The sequence below is a fragment of the Triticum dicoccoides genome, chromosome 7A, assembly GCF_002162155.2.
Source record: "Triticum dicoccoides isolate Atlit2015 ecotype Zavitan chromosome 7A, WEW_v2.0, whole genome shotgun sequence".
NCBI lineage: Eukaryota > Viridiplantae > Streptophyta > Magnoliopsida > Poales > Poaceae > Triticum > Triticum dicoccoides.
In genome coordinates, this window is record NC_041392.1 from 32,606,115 (window position 1) to 32,628,835 (window position 22,721).

General features: G+C 47.5%; 2 protein-coding genes and 1 long non-coding RNA gene across 3 annotated transcripts; 1 reads left to right on the forward strand and 2 right to left on the reverse strand.

Annotated features, from left to right (window-relative positions):
- Positions 1-2,060: 2,060 nt before the first annotated feature.
- Positions 2,061-5,639, reverse strand: LOC119329045 (barley B recombinant-like protein D). Its single transcript, XM_037602033.1, has 3 exons — positions 5,289-5,639; positions 3,992-4,108; positions 2,061-3,263 (listed from the first exon to the last, which is right to left on the reverse strand). Exons 2-3 carry the CDS (start codon positions 4,058-4,060, stop codon positions 2,337-2,339), a joined length of 996 nt encoding a protein of 331 aa, XP_037457930.1. The 5' UTR covers positions 4,061-4,108; positions 5,289-5,639; the 3' UTR covers positions 2,061-2,336.
- A 327-nt stretch (positions 5,640-5,966) lies between these two features.
- Positions 5,967-9,201, forward strand: LOC119329046. The gene is made up of 3 exons (XR_005159272.1): positions 5,967-6,345; positions 7,995-8,053; positions 8,760-9,201. It is a non-coding gene; the product is annotated as an uncharacterized LOC119329046 (long non-coding RNA).
- Positions 9,202-20,512: 11,311 nt separating this feature from the next.
- On the reverse strand, positions 20,513-21,848 carry LOC119332664 (histone H1-like). Its single transcript, XM_037605825.1, has 2 exons — positions 21,342-21,848; positions 20,513-21,258 (listed from the first exon to the last, which is right to left on the reverse strand). The coding sequence occupies exons 1-2, from the start codon at positions 21,588-21,590 to the stop codon at positions 20,944-20,946; spliced, it is 564 nt and encodes a 187-aa protein (XP_037461722.1). The 5' UTR covers positions 21,591-21,848; the 3' UTR covers positions 20,513-20,943.
- Positions 21,849-22,721: the final 873 nt, after the last annotated feature.

Consider the following 22,721-nt stretch of genomic DNA (forward strand, 5'->3'; position numbering starts at 1 on the left):
TGCAGCCACGGGCACCGCCGACCATGGGAGCAAGCCGCCGTCCCGAGAGAGCTAGATCTGGAGCTGGAGCTCCCCAGGACAGATCGGCGTCGGGTCTCCCTGATGGCTGAGCGGTCCGAGCCTCCGAGCCGCACACGCCGCTGCGTAGGGCCACCAGTGCCTGTGCGCGCCGTCGCCCACGCGCGCGAGTCCCCGCCGCCAGCCAAGCGCCCCGCGCCGCCACGCCTGGAGGGAAGGAGGGAGAGCCGTCCCCGCCGCCGCCAGCGCCGCGTGGGCTTTGCCCGACGACGCCCTCCGGCGGCGGCGGGAGGAATAGGAGAAGAGGTGAGGTGGGTGTCGGCGGCGGCTAGGGTTTCTCCCGAGCCGCTCGCGGGAGCGACACGGGAGCTGGGGGGATAAGGGTCATTCATACCTATACAAAGGGGGGAGTCGCTGGACTGGGAAGCGGCGTCGTAAAAGCTCCCCAATCGAGACTGCAAGGCAAGCTAGCAACTCACGGCTGGCTCTGTTGCTCGAGGTCAAGGTAAGGATGGAGGAGTGATGCCTTTTTTTAGGGAATGAGTGATGCAGTTTAACACCAGACAAAGAGTGCTACAATGGAAAATTGAATGGGCCGAAACTAACACCAAACAGAGAGTGCTATAATAGAAAGTTGAATGGGCCGAAATTAACACCAGATGACCAAAATTGTCATCAGAGCAGCGGCCCAGCACTGTTGGTGACCGATGTTAGTGACCGATGCGAGCGAACGAGCGCTAATGGTCTGGTCAGTGCTCAATCCCATGTCCGCTAGGATGAATTTATAGGAGTTTCTGGTGATCCGCAACTCCGGAAAAAAAGAATGTGTCTAGGGCACATCTAGATGTGCTCTAATTATTGCACATCTAAGTGAGTGAATCAAGCATAAAGAGAAAAAAAGAAAAAATATTCACACGAATCTTAATGTAAGATCAATGACATATGACTTAGATGTGCAACACTTATGGCACATCTAGATGTGCTTTAGCAAAACTGAAAAAAATATGCTTCCTTGTTGCATGGTTCTTCCTACCATTGTCAGTTTCTAGATTTTTTTTTGCGGGGAGTCAGTTTCTGGATTTTCTTTCTGAATAAGATTACAAACAGTTCCTTCTTTGCCAGGCCACACGTATATATATTTATTCGTCCTTGCTTTTATTCTTTCTTCTTTGCTACTCCTTCCGTCCCATAATATAAGAGTGTTTTGGACACTACATTAGTGTCAAAATCACTCTTATATTATGAGACAGAGGGAGTATTTATGTTGTTGTTACCTCCATGTGGTAAGTTAGCCAGTTTGGTTAGTTTTGAAGCTGTTTCTTTCTCTACAGGTTCTGTGGTGGTGCTGCTATGTCATTTGGCACTTGTTCACAAAAGCTCAAGGTACACATTCAGTAGACGGGCATTATTTTGCCATCTCCACTTTTTCCCATCTGTCAGAAGAAGAGGCTGATGTGAAGTTTCTACACCCAGGCTCAAATGCTCCTGGGTTAATAATAGATTAAAAAAATGCAAAAAATTGTGAAATTTTTGTGGCAAAATTTAAGGAATGTTTGGTGTGTATGCGAAAATTCATCACAAAATCACATTGGTGTAAGGCGTGATAAAAAAACAAAATCGATGTTCCGAAAATGTTTAAAACGCATTTTGGAGCTCTGTTTTTTTTTTTGCCGCGACTTTCACCAATATGATTTCGTGATGAAATTTTACAAGCACAACAAACATTTCTTAAAAGTATTATTTTACTGTTCACACCAGGAGCATTTGAGCCACAGTGTAGAAAGCTACTTTCGTGCTAACTAAATTATTTTTCCCTATTTCTGTACTTTACCTTTGGCATCCAGATTGTGTACGATGATGGCAACGTTGAACGACTGCAACGTAATAATAATAATATTGAAAAATGGGATTTCACTGCTGAGGTACGTACGTTCGTGCAGCCTGATGCGATGCTGCTGCTATTATCTTCTTTCTATTTCGTCTACTATCCTGCAGGAGCAAGACACGAATCCTAATGCAGCATCTGATATGAATGTAAGCCATGACAAAGGAATAATCGCCTACAACCAATTAAATCTAGTAGTCAAAACTATACAGCGAATCGACGACGAATACCTGGGGTCGCTAAAATTACATTTCCACTGTCCAGCGCGGCTCGGGGTTCAGAAAGGGGGGAGGACCTACACAGAATTCTAGCCTGCATCCCTCAATGACATTACAGAGATGATGATGAGTTGATGACCCGTCCAACCCCAGCAATGAGATTATAGGACCTTTGCCGCATACACCTCCTTACATATTGAACGGAAGCAGCAGAGCTACCGGATGGTGATGTACCTGTTCGTGCCATGCTTGGCCCAGTGGTCCTTGAGGTCCACCGACGCCGAGAGATCATGGCCCTCAGCCGCTAGTCGGCTGAGCAGCTTGGTGAAGGCGCTGCCACTCATCTTCCGTCCGCCCATGCGGGCATGGCGCTTGTTGGGCATCACCGGGAGCGGGTACATGGACATGCTCATGGTGCAGCAGGACGACTGCCACCCGCCGTTGCCCCACTTGTAGCACTGGCGGAGGACCCCCGTGCACGAGCAGGCAGGCGCGGGCATGGACGACTCGTCGAACGAGACCTGGTTCAGGCCAAGGTCTTGGTCCTTCCGCTCGTTCTTCATCTCAGAAGCGGCGCGAGCTGGATCCTCCCCGACACCAGACATTCCAGCATCTCTCCAGTCACCGCCGGCTTTCTTGGTTTTCCGGAGCACGCCTGACGGCCTCTTCAGTGGAGATGCTTGGGAACTGTTCTTCTTGGGCTTCTTTGCCTTTCCAGCAGCAGTCACCGGGGCTGTTGAGATTGGGTATGCGTCTGATATGTGCATTTCCCTCGCATGGTCATATGGAGAATCGGCCAGTTGCAGTGGTGATGATTGAGCATGGGGCTGCTGGTCGTGGTGGTGGAAGTTCTTCGCTCCATTGAGAGATCCTGGGTTGAATCCGTTTCCGCTGTTCATATTAAATCCATTTGTACGGGCTAGTTCAAGTGCAGCAAGGGCATTGTCTCGTTCGACGATTGCAGCATTCCGTTCAGCCATTGCAGAGTCCCGCTGGGCAAACGCCATGTCTCTCTCAGCCATTGCAGCTTTCTTCTCAGCCAGAGCATGGTCTCTCTCCATGATGGCGGTGTCCCTCTCGCTCATTAGTGCTAGGAGGTTCATGCTGTGGTGGTCCTTCATTTGCCTTTGGGGCATCATCCACTGAAACACAGAGCAACTATCATAAGAACCACACTCTTCTAGAGAGCAAATCATTCCGACAATTATGATTAGAAAAAAAATATATAACATGATGTTTGTGACAATTCTGAATGCAGTACATAAAAGCTAAACATCAGAATTTCCAAGACAATTATAAGTTTTGATCTTCATTTCTTGGGCATGGTTGTTTCAACTGTACCATTTTCTCTGCAGCTATGCAAGAGAACGAAACAAAAAATATGACAAAAGAGGGCTATGAAATTTGTTACTATCTTATCACCATGAACTTCTGCTATTTAGTTTGATCATTCCTCAGTTTGAAGAAACTTTAGGGATACTATGTACATTAGCTGAGTGACAAGCACTGACCAGCATACTATCTCAACTTTTAGCTTTCTCATAAAGCTGAGTAATATTGCCTTCAGTCTAAAACAAGCACATGTACACTTAGCCACTCATCTACAGCTTGTGATCTGGTTATGCCCTTAATGAAGATTTGTTACAGGACAATGCTTACTAGCAGAAGATAAATCAAATCAATGTTCTATGCCTTAATTACTACTCCCTCCGTCCCATAATGTAAGACGTTTTTTGACACTAGTGTAGTGTAAAATAACATCTTACATTATGGGACGGAGGGAGTAACACAGTGTAACTTTCATATGTCAACGAACACAATATAACTCTAAAATCTTGCACGATAATTATTCATGACGAATTACACAAACCTGAGTATGAAGTGCTTTATATGGGTCTGGCCTTTGCCTCCCATTTTCCCTATGTCCAAGGTTGTCCATTATCACATATGTTTGCAGACAGGAGAAATAGAGCAGCTATGTGACTACCTGCAAGATAAGAAGAAAAAGAGTCAAGGGTACAGCAAATATGATATCACACGGAAGGTATTGCCTAAGAGTAACATGGTTAGATTGTCTTGTTGTTATGTCAGAGCTCAAAAAAGCTACCAGATAAAACTTGATTCATGAATGGATGAACGCATGAACCAGTTCAGAAATGAGATAGATACCAGAACAAAATGCATCGGTAAAATTGGGGAACGAAGTAGCTACGTGTGTGTACTCAATGCAGAAGAGAAGGCAACAGGTCAATCAGCTAGCCTCCATCGAAAAGAATTAGAAGCTGAACAACTATTCATTCACAGACTTTGACTCCAGAATCAGTTCCTCGGATAGCGGAAATGCAGAACCAGATCCTCGATATGGATCTCCAAAACCTTGGGGACACAACATGCCACATAGTTTCAAAGCTGAACAGCTTCGTATACTAGTATGATCTCTAGTTATTATCCTTTCGAGTTTCGAACATTGGGCTGAGTGAACAGTTATGGACATGACTCTGAATCTAATGCTGAGCATCATAGTAGAATCCAACTGCGCAGAATGCCGCCTTCAATTGAAAGCAGCAGTACACTCTCCACAGTCCGCACGCTCCGCTCACCAGAAGCTGTGACTGGGGAGTAACGCTACACAGGCCAGCCGCGGCACCGCACATGGAGGATGGAGCAGCGGCACTGCCGAGCCGCCAACCAGAGCACCAAAACTCTGCTTCCAGCCACTCCCAACTGAACCGAGTGCGAACCTGACACTCAAATGTCACCAACGATCAACATCACATCAAGCTCCAGCACTTGCACTCAGCGCGCCGTCTAATTGCAAAAGGGAACCAAACCATGACCAGCCGCCCCTCCTGCTGGTTCCCAGCCCGCCGTGAATTCGGACGAGGACGCCAAATCAACAGAGGGAACGAGCCCCAATCGGAGCCGCTAAACCCTAGATCACTCACCGAGCACCGCCCGCCGCTCCCTCCCCCCGGCGCCCGCGCGGATTCGCGGGCCCAGCGCAGCGAGCGACGAATCCCCTCCTAGTCCGCCGCGGCCACCCAATGCGGCCCCTCCCCTGCTCGCCGCGGAAATTTCGTTTGGGGAAACAATTAAGCAACCCCCGCTGCACTGTACTTATCGCAAAGAGAGAGAGAGAGAGAGAGAGAGAGAGAGAGAGGGGTTACCACACAGTATCAGCAGCGGCAGAAGCTCCCGGAGGCGAGGAGGCGGGGCCCGCCGGCCAGCGGGACGGGGGACGACGGGGCACGGCCGCCGACGGCCGGGCCTGCGGGGTCGGAGCTGGCCGGTCGCCGCCGCTCTCCTCTCCCTCTCCCCCTCCCCCGTCTGTCTCGCTCGGACTTTGGGGGCGCTGGTGAATGGTGGGGGTTGGGGAGCAGGGGCGGCGGCGAGGATGGACGTCGACGCGCGGGAGGGAAGGGGGGAGGGGTGGCCCACGGTCCAGAGGGAGGCGGGGGTAGCGGGTAGATTGATGGTGGATGAGGCCGACGGGAGGAGAGGGGTGGAAGGAAACGCTCGCTCGCTATCTCCCTCTGCTTCTGTCGCTTGGAGAGACTTGCCGCCGGGGCCCACCGCTGGGCGGAGGTGTGGGCAATGAAGGAAGGCAGAGTCTTTGGACGACAGATCTCCTTCCAGCGGATACAACCACGCTGATTTTAATTTTAAATTAACGGAAATGCTAATTTTCATCCGGCTGAAATCTGTTCGCGTTCATCCGTTTTTCTGCTCGTTCGATCCTTGTGTCGTGATTCGTGCTTTCCTCTTTTTTTTTCCCTACCTCGAGGTGTTTTGTTTGTTATCGGGCCCGCAACCTTCTCCTGGAGACCCGTTAATCGGGGGGCGGGTAGCGTGTCGCAGACGGGTTCTCCCCTCGAATTTCCTTTTTTTTTCCTCTGCTGACTTTGTCCGTTTTCTTCCCCATTTCCAGCGGCGCGAGCTTGAGGCATTGATTCATGGCGATTTTTGGTTAGAGATCTCAGTCGCTGATCTCTCGAGGGCGAGCCGGTGGCTAGGCATCCGGTCCTCCTCCCCCCTCCCCCCTCCCGTCCCCTGCTTCATTGTCCTCAAACACGCGCAGAGAGAGAGAGAGGCGAAATCGATGCCATGGTGATCCGGCTGCGCTGTCTTCTCTGCTTCGCTTGACTTCGCGCCACTCCTCATCTTCCTCGTGTGGATCTGCGAACCCTGTGTACCCCTCCTCATCCTCCATCCATGGTTGGTTTTGTAAGTATCCTTGCCCCCTGTGTTCCTCCCCCTGCTTTTTCTGTTCGATTTTTGCTAGATCCGGCGAATCCTATAGGTTTCCCTGTGTTGCCGTGGTTCCTAGATGTTTCGGATGTTGCAGGTTTGAGGTTCGATGTGTATGTAGTGGTGGATCCTTCCTGTGTATTGTTGATTTTTTGTGCTTCCAGATTCCGCTCTAGTTGCCATTGTGAAGAATAGCTCCTAGTTGTGTTCAATTTCTTTAGTGGATCCCTCTTGTAGTTGTCGCTGTGGATCCCTCCTGGTTGGTTGTAGGTGCTTAACTCCTAGGTGTGTACCATCCCTCCTGTAGTTGTCGCTACGGACCCCTCCAGTTTGGATGTAGATGCTGAATCTAGCTCATAGTTTGTATGAATATATAAAATCACTGTAATCACAGCTAATTTAATGTGATTACACTGTGTTCAAGTCTCCTCATGTGTATTTATTAGAAATCCAGTGTAATTTCACTAAAATTTGCATTGTAAATACAGTGTATGTTTCAGTGAATTTTCAGTGTAATTATTGTGGGCATTTTCACTGGAATTACAGTGCTTTCGAATCATAATTACAGTGGTAATTTCGGTGCAATTACAGTGAAGATATTAGTGTGTATTCCTAGTGGTTTTACACTGTAATTCTCAGTGGATTTACAGTGTAATTTCTTTAGTACTTTAGGTGATTTTTTGTAGTGTAATTCTCAGTGCATTTTCAATGTATCCTTAGTGCATTTTGTAATGTAATTCTTTAGTGGGTTCAGAGGATTCTTAGTGGATTTACAATGTAAGCTTAAGTGGATTTACACTAGTTTTTAGTGGATTTGCACTATAATTTCCAATGGACTTGCATCTTAACTCTTGATTTTTACAGTGTAATTTTCAGTGGATTTACACTGTAGTTTTTAGTGGATTTGCACTGTAATTTCCGGTGGACTTGCATTGTAACGCTTGATTTTTACAGTGTAATTTTCAGTGGATTTACATTGTAGTTTTTAGTAGATTTGCACTGTAATTTCCAGTGGATTTACATTGTAGTTTTTAGTAGATTTGCACTGTAATTTCCAGCTGACTTGCATTGTAACTCTTTATTTTTACAGTGTAATTTTCAGTGGATTTACAATGCAATTTTTAGTGGATTTACCGATTTAGACTGTAATTTTCCAGTGGAATTTGCACTGTAACTCTTGATTATTTCAGTGTAATTTTCAATGGATTTACTCTGTAGTTTTTAGTGGATTTACACTGTGATTTTCAGTGTTATTTACACTGTAATTCTTGATATTTTTCAGTGTAATTTCAGTGGATTTACACTGTAATCCTTAGTGCTTTTGGGTAGGGACGGTATTTTACCCTTTTGTAATCTGCATTTGAGTAGGGGTTGGATTATCTTTGTATTATATTTAGTGGAATTCTTATTGGATTTACACTGTATCTCTCAGTGGACTTACACCGTAATTTTTAGTGGGTTTTACAGTGTAGTTCCAGGATTTTAAAGTGTAATTCTTATTGGATTTACACTGTAACTCTCAGTGGACTTGCACTGTTTTGTTGAGTAAACAAGTATGCTCCACTCTGTTTTGTTGTCAATAACCAATTTCGAAAAGCATGATTGAATCTGTTTTCTTTTCACAGGATTTGTTAATGCTATAAGAGAGACATGCATTGAGGAACTTAGCTTCATCATGTTTGAGGTACAAGTTTCTGGCCCTTCATGCTTGTTTCCATCCCATTTGATTCCATTGCAGGCACCTGTAAATCTTGTTTGCCCCTTTTTTTCAGTTGATAGGCTTAATTGATATGAATTGATCATTTTATTACTTCCTATGTGTACTCATTTGTATTTACAAATAGTAGTTTGTAGCAATTTGATCTTCAAGTAGGAAAGAAAGGTCTTTCTATGTAGTTCCAAAGTTTATAAAATTCAGTCCTAGTTTCTTTACTTTCTTGTAAATGAGTTATTTTGTAATCATGATCTAAGTTTCTGATTAGTGTATAGTTTGTGTGTGCCAAAGTTTCTGAATTACAGTCCTAGCTTTATGAAAATATAGCATTTCCAACCTGTTTGTTCAAGGATTTTCCTAACTTTTTGTATTTTATCTCCCAGAACATGTGATCCCTATCTTCTTTATACTCATTTCCATGTGTTGTAACTGTTGTTTTCAATTCAGAAACTTCCTAGTAGTTCTAAAATTCATGAATTTAACATGGATTTTTTGTTTCCTAACCTTTCTGCTCATGCACCCCTAGACTCATAGGATCCTAGGGTTCTTCCTGGATCTAGTTTAATTATTGGTTCTAGTGTAAACTTCCAGAATTCATCCTTTTTTGAGCTTATTTGTCTCTGCAGCATGTATATATAATGGTTCACAGTCGCCCTTTATTTGATTTCTGATGTAGACAGGCAGGGGGGAGAGATCTGCCTAAATCATACTTAGTATGTGGTGATTGCAAAATTGGGGTTGTTTACCTGTGCTTAGTCATCTTCAGCAGAGTGGATCGTCTTCGGGTTTCTGTCCCAGATCATGGAGGAATCGCCCTCTTGGTTGGCGCTTATTCCCGTTTCCTCTAGCTATTCTCCCCCCTCCATGTTCTTCCCCTCTACAGTGCATTTTTGTAGTGGATATTACACTGAAAATAATAGTGGAGTTATTATTGTAATTTTATAGCTTTTCAATGTAATTTTTAGTGCTCCAAAGCTTAATTTGTCATGGCATTTTAGGTGTGTGTGCTTAGATGACATCATCCTAATCCTTTCCTTTTCTTTTCGTATTGCTTTAGCTTAGTGCACATGTGCATGGTAAAGCTTGCCTGTAACTTTGGGTTTTTTTGCCCTCCTTTTTGTTGCTTCTCTGTCCGAGCGGGAAAAGTTGGGTTGTGGACCCGTTTAAGCTCGTGATGCTGGTGTGCTTAAAATCATGCTGGTGTGCTTAAAATCGGGGGCAAGTAGGAACTAACAGAGGACATGAGACACGGGACAGGGAGACACTTGTCATTCTGTAATAGGTGGGAAAATCTGACTGAAAACGAATTCGTTTTCATCCGGATGTAAAACAGACAGTCCCTAAATTAAAGCTTTTATGCGGTTATTCTGACTTTTTTGCAAGGAAATCAGTAGCGGTAAGAGCAACTTCAACGGGACGATGGTTGAGGACGGATAAGCGGGTCCACCTCGGGCGTAAAACACGGAGAGGCGATTGAGGCGATTGCGAGGCAATCGGCTTGATAGCTAGGGTTAGGGTTTTGCGGTCGGTGGTGCGGAGGATCGCGGCGGTGCGGGAGGAGGCGACGGCGTCTCCAAGTGTGCTTGAGCCAGCGTGCGGTTTCTCTCTCCGGTCATTGACATGGAGGGGAGGAAGAAGGATGAGGATGCAGCAGCGAGGAGCCATGCATATGCATATGGGAAAACGGCGGCGGGGACGAACTCACGAAACCCGACTTCTATCCCACGGCCGTCGGCGCAAAAAGAGGCGACAGATGCTGCGATGCGGACGCCACTGGGCGCCCAAAGCAGGAACACCTCCGTGTCCCCAGGTTTGACGGCCCGTATGGGAGGCCTGGTGTTGACGGAGAAGGAGGCGAAGGGCTTTGTTTTTAAGGAATCAGATCAGGATCATGTTAGGCCGGCGAGGTGGTCGGCGATCGGGAAAGCATTTACACCCAGGCCGATAAACAAGAGTGCACTGGAAAAATCTATGGCAAGGGCGTGGGGGCTGCACAGAGAAGCACAATTCAAGATCATAGGCAGGAACCTCTTTCTGGTGACTTTTGGCAGTGAAGGAGATTGGAGACACGCGTTGAACAATGGACCATGGCGGTTTAATTTTAATGTTTTAGTGCTAAAGGATTATGATGGAGGCACAAGGCCATCAGAGATGACATTTGATGATGTGGATGTTTGGGTCCGGGTTGAGGATTTACCTTTAGACAAGCGTTCAAAAGCGTTTGGTGAGGGGCTTGGGAATTGGCTAGGCAAGATTGTGAGGGTAGACGTGGAGAAGGATGGATTTGCAAAGGGGTCGGAGCTGCGTTTCAGAGTTAAACTTCTTGTTATGGAGCCTCTGGTTAGGGGCATTTACCTGAAAAAAATCTGAAGACGACCTGGAGAAGACTTGGTTCGATTTCACGTATGAAAAGATACCACATTTCTACTTTGATTGTGGAAGACTGGCACATGGTGAAGGTGGATGCGTTCCGGCAGTGGATCCAGACCATCAGTGGGGGGAATGGCTTAGAGCGTCCCCAGGGCGATCAATGGGACATAAAGATGGCTCGCACCGTGGTTTCTCAGGGAGCACCAACAGCTTCGGGAGTGCGAGAAGTAGTGAAGGGGAAAGGGGAAGCAGAAGGGCAGGTTCCGTTCGTGATCTTCCTACAAAGCGCAATCTGCATAATGAGTTTGCTACTCCAGCCGTTTCCCGCACTGGTGGGGATGGCATGGGGGATGGGAAGGACGGCAACAATCCTAAGGAGCAGGAACAAGGAGAAGAGAACAAGAAGGGGAGAGATCTGAGGGATGATCTAGAACAAAAGAGGGAGAGAGAGCTGCGCTCTAAGTTGAGAGAAAGGCAGCAGGAGAAGCAGGCAGAGTTAAGAAACGATTACAGGCAATATGGGCGATGGGATCATCAGGGGTGGGATCGTCAAGCAATTTCAATGGGAGAGAGCGGAGACATGGTTACTGTGTGCGCAAGCCTAGGCCAGAGTATACGGCAGGGTAGCGTTCTCCGAGTAGTCCAAGACAAGAGCCCCAGAGAGATAGGAAGAGGAGGCCAAGGCAGTATTGGGTGGCTAAAGGAGAGGGGGAGAGGCATGAAGGACATGATACTTTCGTTCGTGACACGAGGCAGAAAACCTCGTCCGTGTTTGATCGTATCGAGGAGCACACTGATACATCGGTGGACCCTGCGAGACAGGGCCGCCGGTCGCAATGAATCTTTTGGCCTGGAACTGTCGAGGACTGGGGTTGGACTCGATAGCTGGCGAACTTAGAGATCTGATACGGTCATACAACCCAGCGGTGGTGTTCTTATCGGAGACAAAGAAGAGTGCAAAAGCGATGGAGAGGCTCAAATGGAGCCTTGGCTTTTACGCAGGGAGTAGCGGTGAACTGTGTCGGAAAAAGTGGTGGTTTGGCATTATGGTGGAGAGATCATGTGACTGTAACGGTAAGACCTTGGTGTCAGTATTATATAGACTGTCAAATGGAAGTGGATGGGCATATCTATAGGTTCACTGGAATCTATGGGGAGCCATGTGTGGAAAAGAGAAAGAAAACATGCGAAGTTTTGAGGTATTTGCGGACACAAGATGACCTTCCGTGGATCTGTGTTGGAGACTATAACGAGGCTATGGTGCAGAAAGAGAAAATTGGAGGTAAGGCAAGATGTATCAGACAAATGGATGAGTTTAGAGACTGTTTAGCCGATTGCGGGCTTGCGGATATAGGTTTTTCAGGGTACCCGTTCACATGGGATAATAAGAGAGATGGAGCTGAAAATATCCAGGTCAGATTAGATAGGGCAACTTGTTCAACTTCCTTCATGCAATTGTTCCCGGCAACCGAGGTGAAACACATACTGACCGAAGAATCCGACCATCAAGCTTTGCTTGTCCGTGTTGCGTTGGCACTGGCTGACAACACGGCTCGTCCGCAGCGTCCCTTCATGTTTGAGGCGGCTTGGATGAGACACGCGGATTACGAGGCCATGGTGACCAATGCATGGGAAGCGGCGCATGCAACCAATCAGACGCGGCCGGGGATGGATGCTGCATGTAAACAACTCGCCCTCTTGGCTAAAGCCATGCAAACTTGGAGTAGGGAGGTATTTGGCTCTATAAAAAAACAGATTAGTCATCTCAAGTGGCAGTTGAAAGATGCAAAGGAAAGGGCGATCAGAACAGGATATAGGCAGCAGATTAAGGACATAGAGGACCAGCTGCATGATCTATATGAAAGAGAAGAGATTTACTATAAGCAAAGATCAAGGGTGGATTGGTTACAATATGGTGATCAAAACACACAATATTTTCAAAACCGAGCATCGCATAGGAAACGAAAAAATACAGTAAAGGGGCTGCGGAGAGAAGATGGAACTAAATGCACGGATGATGAAGGTATGCGTGAGATGGCCGCAAGTTTTTATGCCCAGCTCTTCACTTCAGAGGGATCGAGGGATGGTGAGAAAATTCTGCAACATATTGATTCGCTGGTAACGGAGGAGTTGAATACAAAATTATCAACATCGATTACTGATGAAGAGATTGAGAGAGCGTTGTTTCAGATGGGGCCATCAAAGGCGCCGGGGCCAGATGGTTTCCCGGCTATGTTTTATCAACGACACTGGTTGTTGGTAAAGGACGAGGTGTGTGCGGCCATCCGAGAATTTCTGGCGGGGAGAATGATGCCGGAGGGATTTAATGACACCGTCATTGTAATGATACCCAAAGTGTGCTCACCTGACATGCTCAGTCAATTTCGACCGATTAGCCTATGCAATGTCCTCTACAAGATTGCGTCGAAGGTGTTGGCAAATAGGCTTAAAGTGGTGTTACCAGCGTTGATAGCGGAGGAGCAGAGTGCATTTGTCCCAGGGAGATTAATCACGGATAATGTTTTGGTGGCATATGAGTGTGTTCACGCTATCAGGAAAAGGAAGAGAAGGAAACCCCTTTGCACAATTAAACTCGACATGATGAATGCGTATGACAGGGTAGAGTGGATTTAATTTCTTGGACCAAGTCATGGCAAAATATGGTTTCTCCGCTCATTGGAGGGAGATGATCATGAGGTGTGTGAAGACCGCGAGGTTTTCAGTCAAGTTAAATGGGGGATTTTCTAGAAGCTTTGTCCCGTCAAGAGGCCTTCGACAGGGTGATCCTTTGTCACCATATTTAATTCTGTTCTGTGTGGAAGGCTTTTCAGCTTTACTCAAGCATGCTCAGGAGGAGAGGAAGATTAAGGGTGTATCGTTTGGGAGCACTGGCCCCATGGTCACTCATCTTTTATTTGCTGATGATAGTATTGTCTTCTTGGAGGGGTCTCAAGATGACTTTCTATGCTTGCGGGCTATTCTGCAGGATTATGAGGAGGCCTCGGGACAAAAAGTTAATTTGCAAAAATCTGCGATATTTTTTGGGAAGGGCAGTGAAAGTGGGGATAAAGAAGTGCTCAAACAAGCAATTGGTATTTCTTCTGAGGCCCTTAGTGAGAGGTATTTAGGTCTTCCAACAGTGGTGGGAAGATCCAAAGATGAGACTTTTAAGTACGTTAAAGAGAGTGCCAAGGGGAAAGTTTCAGGTTGGAAGGGTCAAGGGCTATCCAAGATGGCCAGGGAGGTGCTTATTAAATCAGGGTTGCAATCTGCTCCTACTTTCACCATGAGCTATTTTCAACTCACAAAGAAAATGTGCGGGAACCTGTCATCTATATCTTCAAACTTTTGGTGGGGTGAAGCAAATGGTGAGAAAAGAGTTCATTGGGTTGCTTGGGATAAAATGTGCATAAGAAAGCATGAAGGCGGAATGGGGTTTAGGGATCCAGAAGCATTTAACCAAGCGTTGCTGGCCAAGCAAGCATGGAGATTGTTGATGGAGCCCAATTCCTTGTGTTCAAGAGTGCTAAAGGCGAGGTATTACTCAGATGGATCCATCCGCAATGCCACTTGTCCCGGCGGGGGTTCTTTCACATTCAGGAGCATATTGCATGGTCGAGACCTTCTCCTGGAAGGGCTGGTGTGGCGCATCGGAGATGGATCCCAGGTTGGCATTCATCATGATAATTGGATCCCTCGTAAAGGAAGCTTGAAGCCACTGGGCCAAGTGTATGTTCCCGGGATGACGAAGGTAATGCATTTACTAAATGATTCTAACACTGGTTGGGATCAAGGAAAGGTGTAAAATATGTTTCCGCCAGCGGACGCATTCGATATTCTGCAAATACCTGTTGGGGGGCCGACGGTACAAGACTATCTTGCATGGAATCATACGAAGAACGGTGTTTTTTCAGTCAAGTCGGCCTACCATCTTTGTATGGAGCAGAAGAGGGCAAGAAGGGGCATGCCGGGCTCATCATCGTCGGTGGTGAACCACAGAGCTTGGATGAATTTGTGGGACACGGTGGCTCTGGGCAGAGTTAAGATACATACCTGGCGGCTCATACGGAATGGGCTTGCGGTTGGATCTGAACTACATCGACAAAAGATCAAACCAGGTGTGTTTTGTGTGGTCTGTGGAAGAGAAGAGATGAATTTACACGGATTTTGGAGCTGTCCTCATTCGGCGAAATTTTGGAAAGTTCTGCACTCGGAATTGGGAGTGCCGGTGGCGATCCCGCCGGAGAAAATTTGCTCGCAGAGTGCACTATCACATTGGCTCTTGAGCTGGTTTGCTGAAGCGTCGGCGGATGAGCGAGCGACGTTGGTTCAGGGGCTATACGTCCTATGGATGGCACGGAATAACACTAGGGATGGTAAGAAGATTGAAGAGGCAGCAGACATGGCAGCAATGGTCAGAAGACTCATGGAGGAATGGCAGACAGTCCATGGCAAGGTGAGCAAAACTCCTAGGGAGGTTCGACCGCAGCGGTGGAGCACTCCCGAAGAAGGATGGGTCAAAGCGAATGTGGATGGGGCGAGCACCAAGGGAGGGGAGAAAGGGGTTGTGGGTGTGGTTTTTAGAAATAATGAAGGAGCGTTCCTCGGAGGTGCATGCCATTTCCACTCGATGGGAGGTGATCCAGAGAAGATGGAGTTGCTGGCTTACAAAAGGGCGGTGGAGATGGCAGAGGAATTCAACATTACTAGCTTGCACATCGAGATGGATTGCCTGGAGGTGGTTCGCAAGATTCAGAGTGAGGAAGCCGATCTCTCCGTGCTGGGGCCGATGATCAGAGAGGTGAAAAACATGCTGGCAAAGAGAGAAAGATGGAAGGTGACTTGGGTAAGGAGAACGGCGAACGGCGTTGCGCACGGGTTGGCCAAGGAGGGGGTAACAAATAATATTAGTAAGATTTGGGTGCAAGCACCACCAGACTGTATTCTTCACATTATTTCGGCAGAAATTCCTGCCTTTCATGAATAAATAGAGACGCGGTTGATTTCAAAAAAAAAGAGCAACTCCAACGGGTCGACCCGAACGGACCGCGATTTCATCCGCCTTTCGTCCTTTTGGATCGGCCGCCCGCCTGGCATCCGTCTTGTTTTTAATAAAGGTCGACAGCGCATTCAATGGCCGATTCATATGTGCCGGCGTGACCGGCTGGCCGTCCAATTTTATATGATTTGCATTCAATATATTGTCAAATGAAAATGTTTTACAAGTAAAATAGTCTGACCGCCCAAATAAATAGTATAGTTTTACAAGACAAATACAAATAAAAATGTTTCACATAGTTTTGCAAACGAATAAAAGAAGATACATCTATTGGTTGCCAACATGAGCCCACATATGCTCAACCAAATCATTTTGCAGTTGTACATGAGTTTTGCAATCACGCATGTCTTCATGAAATTTAGTGAACTGCTCAAACGTTGCCGCTACTCCATGCTCAGGCACAACATTCTCAGCATGAAACTGAAAGTCTTGATCGTACAAACATTCCCGGCGCTCGTCTTCTACGATCATATTATGCATGATCACACAAGCAGTCATCACCTCCCATAGTTTCTGCGTGCTCCAAGTATTAGCAGGATACGGAACGATGCTCCATCGAAATTGCAAAACACCAAAGGCACGCTTGACATCCTTCCTAGCACTCTCTTGGTCTTGGGAAAATATTTTCCTTTTCTCTCCAACAGGGTTGGGTATTGTCTTGACAATAGTGGTCCACTGAGGATGGATACCGTCACCGAGATAGTACCCTTTGTCCTAGTTGTGGTCGTTGACAGTAAAGTTCACCGGTGGGTTGTTGCCTTCGGCAAGCCTAGCAAACACCGGCGAGCGCTGAAGCACGTTGATATCATTGTGTGATCCAACCATGCCAAAGAAAGAGTGCCAGATCTAGAGATCTTGAGACACCACGGCCTCTAGTATGACAGTGCAAGCCCTGACATGTCCCTTATACTGCCCTTGCCAAGCAGAAGGGCAGTTCTTTCACTCCCAGTGCATGCAGTTTATGCTGCCAAGCATCCCCGGGAAGCCCCTGCTAGCATTCATCGCCAACAAGCGGGCTGTATTTTCAGTTGTCGGCTCTCTCAAGTACTCAGGGCCAAACACAACAATCACAACATTGCAGAACTTATACAGGGACTCTAGGCATGTAGACTCGCTCATACGGATGTACTCGTTAAGGATGGCAATGGGTCGGGTTTGGATCGGGTTGAACAATATCAAATCCATATCCATATACATGAACACAGTCTTTGCCCGCCCATGAAAAAATCCACGGATGAAAAATTGTGTCCATGTCCAAACCCGATGGATATCCATACCCACTGGATGTCCATTGGGTCCTCTCGAAACATATAAATAAAAAATAATACAATGTTAACATAAGCTATTCTGTTCTTCACCTCATGGCAGGCTAGGCTTCACTTATGGTAAACATCAACTTATGGTAAATCAAAACGTCCAGTCACAACCTAAGATCATTTACTATTTTTTCTAATAGATGAGAATGACGAGTCATTTAGCAAGGAGATAAAAATAAGGGAAGGGGCATTGGAGTATGTTACGGAGGGGATTAAATGTCCACTAATAAAATTTACAACGAGGATTGTGTAGTTTCTTTTGCATGTTTTAGATAACAAAGTGTAAAATTGCAGTGGGGCATGTGACTGTTGGGTAGGGATAGCAGATTTTTGCTCATTAAGTCATACTATCGGGTCGGGTTTGGGTATACCCATGGGTAAAAGATTATATCCATGCCCTACCCACGACCAGTCGGGTCGGGTTTGGGCGCCGCCCATGGACACAAAAGGATATCCAAACCCTATCCATTTGGATCGGTTATCCATGGATATCCATGTCCATGGATATCCATGTCCATGGATAAAAGTGCCATCCTTAGTACTGGTCAATGAGATCACCGGGCACTCTGTATGCAAGCATTCGGATGGCGGCAGTGCATTTTTGATAAGAGGAGAAACCAATCTTGCCGACGGCATCCTCTTTGCACTCGAAGTAGTCATCATAGCCGACCACTCCCTCTCTAATACGGTTGAAAACATGCCTACTCATACGGAACCGGCGGCGGAATTTGTGATATTTGAACAACGGGTTTGTTGTATCAAAGTAGTCCTTCCAGAGAAGGAAATGCCCGCTCTCCCGGTTACGATTCAATGCCGGAAGGTGGCCCGGAATGGAGCCAGGGAACAACGGCCGCTGGTTGTTGAGGTGGTGATGGACCAACACGGCAACCAATATCTCCTCCTCGTCGTCGGACGACGAATCGTCGGAGTCGCAAAGGAAATTGTGGAAAAAGAACTCGTCGGCGGAGTCCATTTTTGTACCTTGGCAAACTGTCGAACAACTTGCGGGCGTCGAAGAAGGAGACGGCCGGCGAGGGGAGACGCGGCGCCCACAGACCAGTTAGCTGCCCGGCCGGCGTCCGACGAGTGTGACGGCGTCCGACGAGCGTGCCGGTCGTCTGTGGCTGGGGCGGCGAGGCGTCTACTTGGTCGCGGGACGGCTGGGCGGTGGGGGAAACAGCGGCAGGGAACCAGCTTGCTCCCCATTGGCAAAACGGCGGCGGCGAGCGACTGGGGGCAAGGGCGACGTTGCTGGGCGGATGTGGAGGCGGCAGCAGCTGGAAGAGTCGCCGGCAAAATGGGCGGCGGCGTCGGTGACGGAGGAGGCGGGGGCGAGGGTTGCTTGTTGGCTGGGGGGAGGGAAGGCCAATGTGCCACAGACGAGCGGGCCCGGGGACAGGAGTAGGCTAGCGAGCGCGCGACGGACGCGTGTCCACGCCGACGCAAATCAGGCTAAAAAATGGGCCGGGAATGGATCGTCCGCGGACGAGAAACGGACGCGCGTCCTTTTGGGTCGGCGCGTTGGGCCGCCTTTTCTGTCCACGCCGACCCAAACGGACAGCCGCAGACGAAATGAGTCGTCCCATTAAAGTTGCTCTTAAAGCTTTTGTGCGGTTATTCTGACTTTTCAGCAAAGAAGCTAGTTGCAGTAATTCTGGCACGTTGGTAGATTTTTGGTAGCATTTGAAGCTTGTGAGCTCTGGGACGAGTTTTTTTTTTCTTTTTTGAAATTCGCTCCGAGACGAGTTCTATGGCCGCCACCAACGTATACAGGGACAGACCCACATTCCCCATCATTAGGTTGCTACCATTGCACATGTTTTGAAATAGTATAAAGACAAATAAATGATGCTAAGATATACTTCCTCCGTCCTGCTATATACTCACCCCGTAAAAAAAATAAGATTGTTTAAATCACTACTTTAGTGATACATAAATGATCTTATATTTCTTCACAGAGGGAGCACATCTGGTTGAGCGATAAATAATTTCGGATAAACGGGAGTGTGTCCTACCGTTCTAGATTGAAGTAGAGGCAGCTTTCAGACGGCGGCAAAGGGTGGATAGCATCAACGGCATTTATAATTTTCTTACTCATTCCTTGGATAAACGTTTGGTCATGTTGGGCCAGCTTCATGATGAACGGTTGGATTATGTGAGCATTTGGATCCTAATTTTACCGAACATTTTGAGTTACATCTCCTTGAAGTTGTGGTTAATGACTCTAAAGGCTCTGTTTAAACGTTTAAGATGTGCCTGATGCGAGAACCAGTCAGATATGACAAGAAACATCGCGAATGATATTTATTGCTCAATGCAAGCAATATCATAGGATCGCTCACGCAACGCCTTTGGCGGGTTGGCTCATTAGTGGAAGCATTGGGACGTTTTTAGGAAGATTCAGGCTGTGTTCGGCAGCTCTCCAGCTCCGTATAATACAGGGAGCGGATGGAGCGCCAGCTTTCCAACTCCAGGAAAAAGCACCGCGGGCCGCTCCGCTCCGGCCGCTCCAGGAGCAGAGCCGCGGAGCGGAGGCCTGCCGAACACGGCCTCAGTCACCCGCTTGGGAAGCCTCCACCCGGTTTTGATAAGCTTTCGGACGAGTTCACTATTTTTGATGTTTGTATAACCGGTTTTCTAGTTTTCTAAACTTTTTTCCTTGGTTTTTCTTTCATTTCTTCCTTTTTCCTTCCAAATCCATGAATGTTTTAGGATTTGCAGATTTATTTTTTAAAAATGAACATTATTTAATCAGACATGTTTTTTAATTCACTACATTATTTTCAAATCCTACATAGTGGGAGAAAATAGAAGGAATAAAAGCATACATCATGGGACCTAGCGATACCAGGTGTGCGATAATGAGCTAGCAATATGACATTTTGAAAAAAGTGTAATTTTCTGTGGGCGATTTCTACGTATTATAGCTTTATGAAAAACTGGACTGAGCCCATCTAGACCGTAGCTACGTTGATGTCCGTCGAATCAAGAGCGGATTCGGCTTCGGCTTACTTCTAGCGAGACGAAGAACACATCACCTCAAGGCAGCATGAAATGGGCAAGTGTAGTTAACTTAGCACCGATTTTCTCAGGTTTTCTGGTTATTATGGTTGGGTTGTTCATTTCGTTTATATTTTAAAAAACTACAAATACATATATTTCAAAAAATACGTATTTAAAAAAATGTTCACCGTGCATTTGGAACACAGTGCAAGTTTTTTGTTATTGTGATTTAAAAAAATAGGAAGAATTAAAATATTTGTCACAAAAGAAGTTCACCCATTTAAAAAATGTGCATGAAATTTTGAAAGAGGTGTGATTTTCAAAAATTCATACCATCCAATAATATGTATGGTACATATTAAAATTATTTTTAATTATGTATTTAAAGAAGTTAAAAGTGTAAAAAAACTTTAACATCTGTATTGAAAATATACAATGTGCATTATAAGGAATAGGCGTCAAAACATATGTCTGAAACAAAATATTAACCATGTTCTTACTACTTAAAAATGGATGGAAACATATATAAAAATATGGGTGTGTCTAGGACACATCTAGATGTGCTTTAGTTATTGCGTGTCTAAGTGTGTGAATCTAAGCATAAAGAGGAAAAGAAAAAAGAAAAAAAATATCCACACGAATCTCGACGTAAGATCAATAACATAGGACTTAGATGCGTAATACTTATGGCACATCTGCCTTAGCAAAATTATACAAATATTTCCGTGAGCTGCTCTGATGTTGGGCGATTGTTAAGGAATCATCAACTGGTTGACCACCTGCCAAGACCAGAACTCCCCACAAGATCCTTCCATTCATCCATTGATATCCATTGCCATGATATCAACCGAAGGCGGAAGAGGGGAAGGGAGCAGAGCATGATCACAACACGGAGACAGAGTGGTGCAAGCATCAGTCGTACAGATTGGCGGCCACAGCCAAATTCACCATCTTCTCCTTCCTCGCGTCCATCAACACCGGCACACGAGCGCGCCATTATTGCCGGCAACGCACGCACACGGGTGGTATTTACAGAACAGGGCGCTGGATCGAACATGCTGCTACTCCGTACTGCTACTACCGAGATATGTACAGGGGACACGGTGGCGGCATCAGGCGCTGGCCTTGTTGGCCTTCTTCGCCCTCTTCGCGCGCGCCGGCGCCGGGGCCACATTCTTCGACGCGGTCTTCTTGGCCGTGGTCGTCCTCTTCTTGGACTTGGGCGTCGCCGCCTGCAGGGCCTTCTTCTCCTCGGCGGGGGCGAGCCGGAAGGAGGCCTTGACCCGGACGAGCCGGCCCTTGGCGGCGAAGCCCCGGAGCTGCGTGGCCAGCACCTCGCCGTGCCGCTCCCCGACGCGCTTCGCGATCGCGTACGCGCTCGCCCCCGCCTTGCCGTCGCCCGCCGCCATGATCGCCTCCTTGATCATCTGCGCAAAAAGACCAACCATACCCCCCATCATTTCAGAACTCAACACGAACTGAATTCAGGAACCTTGATCAGATCGCTCACCTCGAAGTAGGGCGGGTGGTGCGGCCCCGCCGACCGGGGCTTCCTGCTCCTCGGCTTCTTCTCCGTCCCCTTGCCCTGCTCCCCTTGCTCCTCCTCCGCCTTCTTCGCCTCCCCGCCGGCGACCTCCACGTCCACCCCGCCCGCACCCGCCTCCTTCACCTCCTCCACCTTCTCCGGCGCAGCAACAACCTCCTCCTCACCGGCTCCGCCCATCACCACCGCCCCAGCCTCCTCCATCACGGTCGCCATCGAACGAAGCAGAGCACCTCCCCTCTTTTTGTTGGACAAAAGCAGAGCAGCTTCTAGTGAGTGGTGACCGCTGAAGCGGAACTCAAAGCTGTGGCGAGGTGCGCTTTATACCGGCGGGCGGGGCGCTGCCATTAGCGGCCGGATCGCGATCCGTGGGGCGGGAGATCGCGGGCGTACGCGTGTGTTTCTTCTCGGGTGTTCGTCGCCGGGCATATGCTTCTGTGTTTTCGGTGGGTTCGGTGCATGTCCGTTTGCGTGCGCGTGTGCACGATTGTGCCACCCGCCTTCGGCTCGTTCGACTTGGCGATGGGTGACGTAAGGGGAATTCGCTGACACGTCCTTGTTCGATCGTAGTGACGCGTCGTTTGTCACAGGGCGACTATGAGGCTAGATATTTTGATGCTTACGGGTTTTCGCCCCATAGTACTTGTTTCGATGGCATACGAGTGCTGCGGTGGGTTTTTAGGCAGTGCATTGAACTTACTACCATTCTTTTCTTTCCTCCTAAATGTTTTCGGAACACTTGTATTTTCGTTCATGTAATGGAAAGGGTAAGCCCGGTTCAAATAAAAAATGAGGCGGCTATGTTCGAGGAGGTCACTTTTTCGCTCATTTTCCCTTGTTGTGATTTGAAAAAGTTGGTGAAAAGTTCGGCGTTGCACTTTTTAGGAGTAAGTTCGATGTTGACGTGGCAACCTTGAATGGAGAGGTGACACGTCTAAGCTGTAGGTGGCGTCCTCGGTCATGCAGATGGTGAGATGGTGACATTTGCGGCTCGTGCTGTGTGAGATGCCTTGTTGAACCCTGATGTGTGATTTTGGACCAAGTGTGTTCCCTCATCCAGTCGCCGAGGACATTCGGTTGGTGGTGTGTGCTCTCGACCAGGAAAAATCTTTGCTCATCCGGTCCAACCTTAATGGGGGCAGCGATATTGGGCTTCACCGAGGTCCCTCCTTCCCATCCCCATCCCCCGTTCCCGGGTGAAAGCTCATAATCCTTCTCGGATTGGCAGATGTAGCATTGAGGGTATTGTACCCTCTTTATAGGCATCACCTTGGGCAATGTAGGGTCGTGTGCAACTAGTGCTATGGCTGGTGGGCACGTATCGTCAGCCTGTTTTGAGTGGCGACA